This window comes from Ursus americanus, chromosome 14 (genome assembly GCF_024610735.1).
Source record: "Ursus americanus isolate L20-20 chromosome 14, mUrsAme1.1.p, whole genome shotgun sequence".
NCBI classification, from domain to species: domain Eukaryota; kingdom Metazoa; phylum Chordata; class Mammalia; order Carnivora; family Ursidae; genus Ursus; species Ursus americanus.
In genome coordinates this window covers 5,539,941-5,549,993 of record NC_142140.1, presented here as the reverse complement: position 1 = coordinate 5,549,993, position 10,053 = coordinate 5,539,941, and the positions used below count along the sequence as shown (strand labels likewise).

The following is a 10,053-nucleotide window of genomic DNA, read 5'->3' as shown; positions in this document are numbered from 1 at the left end:
TTGAGCCCCGTGCTGGGCTCCCTGCTCAGTGGGGAACCCGCTTCTCTCTCTCCCTCTGCCCCCTCATGCCCTCTCTCTCTCAAATAAATAAAATTTTAAAAAATAATAATAATAAAACTTGTTCATTCAGCCCTTAAAAGTTTTTTCTTACAAAACAAAAAGAGGGCGCAGGTTGATTTGGGGGTGACTGCTCCAGGCAAACCCCACCAGTCGGCCTTCAACTGCCACTTCTTGAGAAAACAAGGTCAGTGGTGGCCTGGGAGCGGGAGTGCCATTGGGGCAAGTGGGATTGGAGGCCTCGGTGGCCACTTCCACACCCCAGGTGTGCCCAGTTCCCCATCAGCATCTCTAGGCCCTGTGGGGGCAGAGGGTGCAGGAGGGCCCGTCGTCTCAGTGCCCATCATTTTGCCATGGGCCTGAGAACCAGAGAAGTCAATGGACTCACTCAAGGTCACATAGAAGTGGGTGGCCAAGCTGGGGTGTCGGCACCCAAGGCAGGGCTGCAGTGCCCCTTCCCAGCCCTCCTGCCCCAATCAGCAGCTCAGAGCCTCCCAGCCCAATCAGGGGCTAATTGGAGCGGTGGGGCTGGGCTGCTGATATATAAGAGGAGTGAGCAGGCCTGCAAGTCTCGTGCCTCGGGAGGGGGTCTGACCGTCAGCGTCTGCGTCTGCCCATGCGATGGCTCCTGGGAGCATTGCCTCCAGCGACGTCTCGACCTCCTCAACCTCCTTGCCCTCCACAGTGGGGGCATCCGGGGTGTCTGGGTCTGAAGAGCCAGGTAGGTAAAGGGAGGCAGCTCCTTGCGAGCCCATTCCCTGGGTGTCCTGGACCCTCTTCGTGCCACCCAGCCTCCTCTCCCAGCCCGGCCCCAGCACCTATCCTAGAGGCCGCGGAGTTCACATGCTCCTTTGGCAGAAGAGCTGATGCCCGAGGTAGCAGGGGCCCTCCCGTCTGGGGGCTGAGGCGTCCCCAGCTCAGGGGAAGAGGGCAGAGCGGGCCTCCCCAGCTGGAGCCCATTTCCTGTTGGGGGAGGGCTGGCGGCCACGCTGCAGCTGCAGGGCAGCTCGTTGGAGGAACAGGAGCGAAGGAAATGATGGCTCAGCCTTGAATTTAGGGCTGCATCCCCATTGGCCATCGACAAACAATGCCTCAGGGTTTCTCTGGATATAGATAGGTTCATTTCCTCCAGGAGCTCCCAGTCTGATGGACAAGACTTCCTCATTAATAGATGTCATTTCATAATGTGGCATGTGCTTTGACGTCGGGAATGCAGAGGGCTGTAGGAGCCCAGAGGAATCGCTAACTCACTCTGGGAGGTCAAGGAAGACTTCCTGGAGGAGGTGACCCTTGAAGGAGGGTTAAGTCTCACCCAGGAGAAAGAGGGTGAGGCAGGGGAAGTGTTCTGAGTAAAGGCTCCTTCAGAGGAAAGGTTGGATTGGGTTCCAGATGCTTTGGAGCCTGGGGCAGAGTTGCTCCCCCTGGCTTGAGAAGTCAGGGCAGGTGTCCAAATCATGGTGCTGTGTGGGCCTTGAAGGATGAGTGAGAGCAACCCGAGTGACCACGGGGACAAAGGCCACCCAAGCAAGGGAAGAGCGTGGGCGGTGGTCTGGGGTTAGGGGGTTGGGGAAGCATCTGGGGAGTCACAGGCCCTCCTCTGGCTAGGGGCAGAGTGGCGTGGCAGGAGGAGGGGAGGGGCAGGACCTGCCACCCTGAGCCTCCAAGGCTTCAGCCAGGGCCTTGGACCCTTATACTGACAGCAGTGGGGAGGGGAGGGAGGGGAGGTGTAGTGGGAAGAAGGCTGGGGTCCTCAGGATGGAGGAGGGAGAAGTCCATGAAGAAGGGGTGGGAGTCGAGGTCCAGGGTGCCTCCAGGTTCTTGCTTCAGTGTCCAGGTAAGTGTGGTGGGGGCCATTTCTGGGAGAGAGAGGATGGAGGACAAGTTTGGGGGAGCTGTGAGTTCTGGTCATCCTGGTATCTAGCAGGCATTGAATAATGCAGAATGAGGAACTGAATTCAGCTGTAGGGACTGGGGAGGGAGATTTGGGGTGGCTCCCTGGGACAGGGCCTGACTTGGGGGAGGCAGGGGAGGGGTTAGAACTGTCCATGCAGGCCAGGCTGGAGGACACTGCAGCTGGGAGGGTGCAAACTTCCTTGGAGACCCCATCCCCACTGTACAGATGGGAAGACTAAGGCCCAGAGAGGACAGTGAAACCCCCAAGGTCCTGGTTGTGGCTTGGATGGTGAATGGATTCCCCCCATTCACAAGCTTTGGCCCAAAATGAATATTCCCAGACACTGGGCTCTTCCTGGCCAGGAGGAAGCAGTAGTTAAATTGGATTAGGTCTCTACAGTTTGCTTTTTTGTTTTCTACTTTAAAATGTGTTTTAGAATTATATATATATTTTTTAGCCAATCAATTCCTTTTTAAAAGTCTTTAATTTTTACAAATCGATCAGAAGACATTTCTCATCACCACATTTAAATCAGGTTTCCTATATAAACTACTTTTATGCAGCTTACAGTGACTAACAGCTTTTCTCCCTTGATCCGATTTTCTTTTGCAACTTAAAAAAAACCCAGATAATTGAGATATCTCAATAATTCACATCACTTCACCCATGTAAAGGGTACAGTGGCTGTTCGTATATTCACAGCTGTGTATCCATCGCCACAGCCAATTTTAGAATATTTTCATCCCCTTAAAAAGAAAACCTGTAGCCCTTCCAGTCACTGCCCCTCCCCACCCACGATCCCCAGCCCCTGGCCACCACTGACTACTTTCTGCCTATGATTAGCCCATTTGGGATATTTCATATAAATGGCATCCTACGATATGTGACTTTTCATGATGGCTTTTCACACCGAGCATGTTTTCAAGGAAGGACTTCATTCCTTCTTTTTGCTGGATGATATTCCATTTTATGGTTCATATCATGTTCTGTTTATTCAATTCATTAGTTTATGGACGTTTGGGTTTCTACTTTTGGCTATTCTAAATGTTGCTATGAACGTTTGTGTACAAATCTTCATTTGAACATATGTTTTCATTTCTCTTGGCTATACATACCTAGGAGCGGGCTTCCTTTGTAACTTCTTACGTATGAAAATTTCCAAATGCGTGCAAAAATAGACTGAGTGGTATAGTGACCCCCCACTCCCTTCCCTGTGCAGTCGTCATCCAACTTCAACACTTATTGGCTCTTGGCTACTCTTATTTCACCTACAGTGTTATTTTAAAGCAAATGCCAGGCTTATCATTTCACCTATAAAAAGTCTAGCATTTATCTTTGTTTTTTATTTTTTTTTAATTAATTAATTTATTTTTAGAGGAGCGGGGTGGGGGGGACGGGGGGATGGGAGGGAGGAGGGGCAGAGGGAGAGAGAGAGAGAGAGAGAGAATCTTAAGCAGGCTCCATGCCCAGCACAGAGCTCGAGGCAGGGCTTGATCTCACAACCCTGAGATCATGACCTGAGCTGAAATCAAGAGTCAGACGCTTAACTGACTGAGCCACCCAGGCACCCCGTCTTTGATTTTTAAAACTATTTTTTATGATATACAGTATTAACCTTAGGTGTGCAATATAGTGATGCATTATTTATATACATTATGAAATGCTTACCATGATTAAATGTAGTTATCCTCTTTGTAAGTGAAATCAAACTGTCTTTCTGTCTGACTTCTTTCACTTAGCATAATACCTTCTAGGTCTATCCCGTGTTGCTGCAAGGTTAGGGCTGACTAATATTCCACCGAATCCACATACCATGTCTTCTTTATCCATTCATCTATTCGTGGACACCAGTTGCTTCCGTATCTTGACTATTGCGATAATGCTGCAGTGAACATCGGGATGCGTGTATCTTTCTGAGCTAGTGCTTTTGTTTTCTTCAGACAAATATGCAGAAGTAGAATTGCTGGATGGTAGGGTGGTTCTATTTTTCAATTTTGAGGAATCTCCATACTGTTTTCCAGCGTAGTTGCATCAATTTACCTTCTCACAAATAGTACCCAAGGGTTCCCTTTTCTCCACAGCCTCGCCAACACTTGTTATTCTTGTCTTTTTTTTTTTTTTTAAGTAGGTTCCATGCCCAGCATGGAGCCCCACACAGGGCTTGAACTCACAACCCTGAGATCAAGAGTCAGACGCTTAACCTGGCTGAGCCACGCAGGCACCCCTATTTCTTGTCTTCTTCCTATTAGCTGTTCTGACAGGTGCGAGGTGCTGTCTCGTTGTGGTTGTGATTTGCATTTCCCTGATGATTAGTGATGTCGAACCACTTTTCATGTGCCTGGTGGCCATCTGTATGTCATTGGAGAAATGTCTAGTCAAATCCTCTGCCCGTGTTTTAATCAGATTGGTTTTCTTGTTATTGAGTTTAGGAGTTCTTTATATATTTTGGATATTAACCCCTTATGGGCTATATCATTTGCAAGTATCTTCTCCCATCCAGTAGGTTGCCTTTTCATTTTGTGAGGGTTTCCTTTGCCATACAAAGTGTTTCAGTTTGATGTGATCCTGATAGTTTATTTTTGCTTCTGTTGCCCTCGGTATTTATCTTTAAAAGAAAAGAGCCTCTTACAATGTAATTGCAATACAATCAGCAAACCCGAAAAAATATCATCCTTAATATCCCCAAATACTTCCAATGTTCATATTTATCTGGTTGCCTTCCTCCCACCCCGGTTGCTCATTTAAATCCCATTCTGGGGGCGCCTGGGTGGCTCAGTCGCTGTTAAGCGTCTGCCTTCGGCTCAGGGCGTGATCCCGGCGTTCTGGGATCGAGCCCCACATCAGGCTCCTCCGCTGGGAGCCTGCTTCTTCCTCTCCCACTCCCCCTGCTTGTGTTCCCTCTCTCGCTGGCTGTCTCTCTCTCTGTCAAATAAATAAATAAAATCTTAAATAAATAAATAAATAAATAAATAAATAAATAAATAAATAAATCCCATTCTGAGTTTGAGCAAAGGATCCCAAATTGCATTTGGTTGAAAGGGCTCTGCAGGCTCTTCCATCCCTAGTCCCCCTTCCCACTTCTTCTTTTCCTCCTTGTTTATTTGTAGAAGAGGCCTGGCCATGTGTCCTGGAGAGCTCCTCGCAGTCTGCATTTTGCTGATTTCCTCCCTGTGGCCCTCTGGCCGAGCCCCTGGGTTTCCTGCAAACTGGTAGTTAGATTTAGACAACTGACCTGATGTATTCTGTTTTCTAAAAGGACTCTTTAATTCTTTCAGTGACTCTCTACTGAGCGCCCGGTGTGGGCCCAGCCCCGGGTCGGGCACTGGGAGACGGTGGCCAGACAAGCCACACGCCCTGCCCTGCCCTTGGGCTGCTCTCGGGCCGGCCGGCGGTGCTACAGACCTGGGGTGCATCCGACCCCCCCCCCCCGCCCCCGGATCGCCGCCCGCCCGCCGCAGGGCCTGGCCGCTGCCCGGCGGCTGCTTTGCCAGGCGTGTCCGTGGCCGGTCGGGCCAGCGGGCGGTGGGGGCTCCGGGTGACGTCCCGCTGTCCCCCCGCAGGCCCGAGCCGCCCCACCGTCCGCGGGCCGCGCCGCCACCCCCCCCGTGCTGCGCATGGTTCTGGAGGCGCTGCAGGCGGGAGAGCAGCGCCGGGGCACGTCCGTGGCGGCCATCAAGGTTCACATCCTGCAGAAGTACCCGACGGTGGATGTCCTCCGCCTCAAGTACCTGCTGAAGCAGGCCCTGGCCACCGGCGTGCGCCGCGGCCTCCTCGTCAGGCCCCCCAACTCCAAGGCCAGGGGCGCCACCGGCAGCTTCAAAGTGAGCCTGCTCCGCTGCGGGGTGGGGGGAGGCCACGGGGTGGGAGGGACTGGGCCCCGGAGTTTGAGCTTCAGTCCCAGCCCCCCCTCCCCTGCCAGAGGCCTCGCTTCCCCTCCCCCTGCTTCTCTGTCTTCCTCGTGCCTTCTTGGAGATGCCCTGTCTTCCAGGAAGGGTAGCGGTGTGCCATGAGGGCCTTCTCAGTCCCCCGCTGTGTCGGCCTTCTTCCCTGTCACGTGTGTCCACTGACCGGGGACTATCTCAGCCGTGTTCACGCTGAGTCCTTAGTGCCCACAGCACCCACCTGGAATCCCCATCACGGACAAGGCACACCCGACCATGGGCACTAGAAGGCCACAGTTGGCTTTGCTCCCCGCGTTCTCTGGCTCTAAACCCCAGGTCTCCAGACCAGGGCTGGCGCCTCCCTGAGTCACCCCTATCCTCATCTTTCAGAGGGGAGGGTCCTGGAGGGGAGCCTTCCAGGGACAGCTAGCACTGTGACTGCCAGCCGCCACCAAGGAAACCTCAGGGACCCAGACACCGGGTCTATCTTGTCATTGCTGGGCCCCAGCATGTGGCAGTTGCTCTGACAGTTAGCATAGAACACTGGAACTCTCTCAACCTACCATGTTCCAGTCCCTGTGGTAACCAGGTGGCTGAGGACAGCAAGTTGCTCGTAGAACTCCCAGGCGAGGGGACACAAGCTATGGCAAGTCCAGGTGCATAGGGTGGGGTGACGGAGAGCAAGGGTGGTGAGCATGACTGGGTTAGGCTGCAGGACCTGAGGGCCTCTCAGGAAAGTGAGGACCTGAGGGCCCATCAGGAAAGGCTGAGGGGAGGGGAGGTGGGGAAGGGAGCCCGGAGTGTCATGGAGTTAGGAATGTGTGTGTGCTAGGAGAGGGGGTTGTTTCTGGGTTTGATGGTGATGGGGAGCCATGAGATTTTGGGGGCAGAGGGAGCAACATCACTAGAGGCAGGCTCTAGAAGGATGAGACCACCTGTTTGCCAGGGGCCCTCCCATCCCCCTACCTCTCACCCGCTCCCTGATGTCCCCATAGTAAAGATGGGAAGACTGAGGCCAGTGGGAGAAGAGAAGACTTGGCTGAGTTGCACAGGAAGTTGTGAACTCTTAGCTGTCTGACTTGGAAGGTCCACCCAAGAGGCAAAAAGGAGAAAGGGAGACTCGGGGAGGCCTGGAGGTGTGAGGCCTGAGGTGGGGGGCGGGGCCTGGGTGGGAGGAGGAGTGGAAGTCAGAGCCACCACGCATGTGAAGGTGTGTGGGGTGGGAGGTCCAAGGAGATGCGTGGATTAGCATCTCAGAGGACTGGGGTCAGGACTCATAGTGTGTGCTGGGCAATTTACTCCCAGGAGCCTGACTTTGAGATTTCCAGGCTTGGGGGGCTGGAGGGGTGCCTCTGCCCTCCTGACAGCCACCTGCACAGGAGGTAAGAGAACCTAGGGCATGTCTAGGAGACTCAGGTCCCCCAGCTCCTCAATGGCAACACCCCTCCCTTCAAGAGTAGTACGGGGATAGAATGTGTCTTTGGGATCAGGCATTTAAGAGGTGGTCCTGCATCTGCTCCCCGTGCCGTTGACCACCTTCTTCGCCCCCCCCCCCTTTTGGAAGGAGGCCTTCCTCTCTGAGCTCGTGTAGGGTGTAGGGGTGTGAGACCCTGAGAACTTCTACTCTCAATTCTGTCCCATTCTATCCTCCACCAGTTGGTTCCCAAGCATAAAAGGAAAGTCCAACCCAGGAAGACATCCACCATGACAGCCCCCAGGAAACCCAGTGAGGCCAAGGAGAAGGTCCCCAAGAAACCAAGGGAGGCAAAGCAGGACCCTCCCAACCCAGGCGAGGTGAAAAGGGGACCCAGGAAGCCGCTAGAAGTGAGGACAGCTCCTCCCAAACCAGGTGCAGCCAAGGAGAAGGCTCCCAAGAAAGGCGGCCAGACCAAAGACCAAGAGGCAAGAGTGAATGAGGCCAGGAAGGCCTCCCGACAGCCAGACAAGGCCACGCGTGCCCCTCCCAGTGCCACCGGACCCAGTGGGAAGTCAAAGGTCAAAGTCAGAAGGAAGAGCCAAGGTAGGTGTGTGAGTGGGGTGAGAAGAGGGCCTGGGGTCGGGGGTTTGTGGCAGCCACTGGATATGAGGTGGGAGGGAGGGAGAGGCAAGCTCTGGGGAGGGGGATCCTTATCTAGTAATTGTGTCTGAGTGCTTGGCTTGACCTGGAGAGTTGGAGAACTCATGGTAGCTGGGGGAGGGGGATAGGTTTAGGGAAGGGGAAACCCAGAGAGTAGAAGAGCCTCACTCATCTGAGAGGAGTCAGGGGAAGCTTCCTGGAGGAGGTGTCCCAAGGAGGACAACAGCCTGTGCAAAGGCTCAGAGGCATGAAGAAGGTAGAGGTTTTGAGGAAGTGCAACTAGTACTGTGTGTAGTGTGGGAAGTAGAAGGGGCAGCCTGGGAAGGGCAGCTGGGAGTCTGGACTAGATCTGGAGAACAGTGAAGAGCCGTGGAAGGACTTTGAACAGGGGACAGCTAGGGTACAAGGTATTTTTTTAAATGTATCACAGCTGCCATGTGAAAGACAGGCTAAAGACTAGAGACTAATAAACCAGTTAGGGGTCTTTGTGCGGTGAACATGAAGCAAGGGGGCCTCTGCCTGGCGCCTTGCTCAGGGTGAGAGATGGTCTTCCACCACCCAGTTAATCCCCCAGCCATCCCATGAGAGAGATGCTGTTATCTCCAGTTTGCATGCCCAGGCTCAGAGTGGCCAATTGACTTGCCCCAGGTCACACAGCCTGTAAGTGTCAGAGTGAGGACTGGGGCCCCTGAACCTTCCTGCCAACCAGCAGCTCCTCCTGAAAGGGCTCCTGCCCACAGGCTCTCCCCCACCCTCTGACAGGTGGTGAGGCCCACAGGAAAACAAAAGCTGGGAGTCGGAGTGCAAAATCCACGGTCCCTAAGGTAGGCCCTGCGTGACTTCCCTGGTCTGGATCTCCATGCCGAGCAGGCCACAGCTCGGGCGTCCCACACCCAGCCCCTGGGAGGGTCCGTGGAGAAGGGGGTAGTTTGCTTTTGTGCAAAGCACGGTTCACTTCTGTGTGCCCCTCCGGTGCTCTGAGGGTCCTCAGCCCCATTTCACATGTAAGACCCAGGCTTAGAGAGGTGGGGTCCCTGGTCCAAAGCCACCTAGATTCCCCCCACTCCTTGGAGCCCACTGGGATTTCAGTCCTATCCTTGTGGGCTCCAAGCTGTGTGTCCAACCCTGCCCCACTCTGTCCTCTTGCTCCCGGTTTGCTTTCTTATAGGGCAAGAATGGTGCTGCTTCTCCAGCCAAAAAGAAGGAAAACCACGTCCCTAAAGAGTTCGTTGCCTGTGCAGCCAAGGAGGGGCCCAAAGCCAAGGCGGCTGCTCCTCCCAGGGGTGGTGGGTCTAAGACGGTGCCTGAACCCCTGGCCAGGAAGACAGAGGCCCCCAAGGGCCCGAGGAGGCCAGGCATGCCCACCAAGGCCTCATCGTCCAAACTGGCCAGCAGGAAGGCGGAGGCTGGAAGCTAGAGCTGGGGTGGAGACACGGAGATCCTGCCCAAGTTTTTATTCCCCAACAAACCATCACTCTATTTATTTCTTTGTAACCTATTTATCAATAAAGGCTTTTTTCCCCTCACAAATCGATGTGGGTGGAGGCTGAGGTCCAAGGATTTTGGCCATCTGTGGCTCAGGGCCAGATAGGAATTCCCTCCCTGGGGGAGACAGGTTGTACAATGTAAAGGGCTGGTTCAGGGGTCCAAGGCATGTAGGGGCCTGTGGCGGCAAAGGAGGGGTGTTAAACCCAGCCTGAGATCTGGGACTGCTTCCTGGAGGAGGTGGCTTTTGGTCTTAAAGGATGAGCAGGAGACAGCTGAGGGGGTAAGGGCATTACAGGCAGAGGGCCCAGCATGTGAGGTGGGGTTGGATGGTGTGATGGAAGGGGAGGGAGTTTGTGGCTCTGGGAGGAGCATGGGGTATGGGGGAGGGTAGGGGATGGGGTGGACGAGGGAAGGTAGACAGTGGGGGGGCGGGGAGGGTTATAGGCAGGGGAGAGACTAAGGTGGTTAGTGTATGTTTAGAAAGAGCCCTCTGGCTGCGGAGGGGACCATCCAACAACTAGTTACTGAGAGGGCCCTGCTCTAATCCACAGTAGGAGGAGAAAGTGCAAAGGCCCTGGGTAGAAACCTGCTTGACAGGCTCAGAGAGCCTCAGGGAGATCCATGGGGCTGAAGACCAATGAGGAGGGACAGTAATG

The 10,053-nt window shown here is 54.0% G+C and overlaps 1 protein-coding gene across 1 annotated transcript; it reads left to right on the top strand.

Annotated features, from left to right (window-relative positions):
- The first annotated feature begins 644 nt into the window (after positions 1 to 644).
- H1-8 (H1.8 linker histone) lies at positions 645 to 9,458 on the top strand. Its single transcript, XM_087866638.1, has 5 exons — positions 645 to 778; positions 5,512 to 5,772; positions 7,489 to 7,852; positions 8,672 to 8,733; positions 9,078 to 9,458. Exons 1-5 carry the CDS (start codon positions 674 to 676, stop codon positions 9,324 to 9,326), a joined length of 1,041 nt encoding a protein of 346 aa, XP_087722764.1. The 5' UTR covers positions 645 to 673; the 3' UTR covers positions 9,327 to 9,458.
- The last annotated feature ends 595 nt before the right edge of the window (positions 9,459 to 10,053 follow it).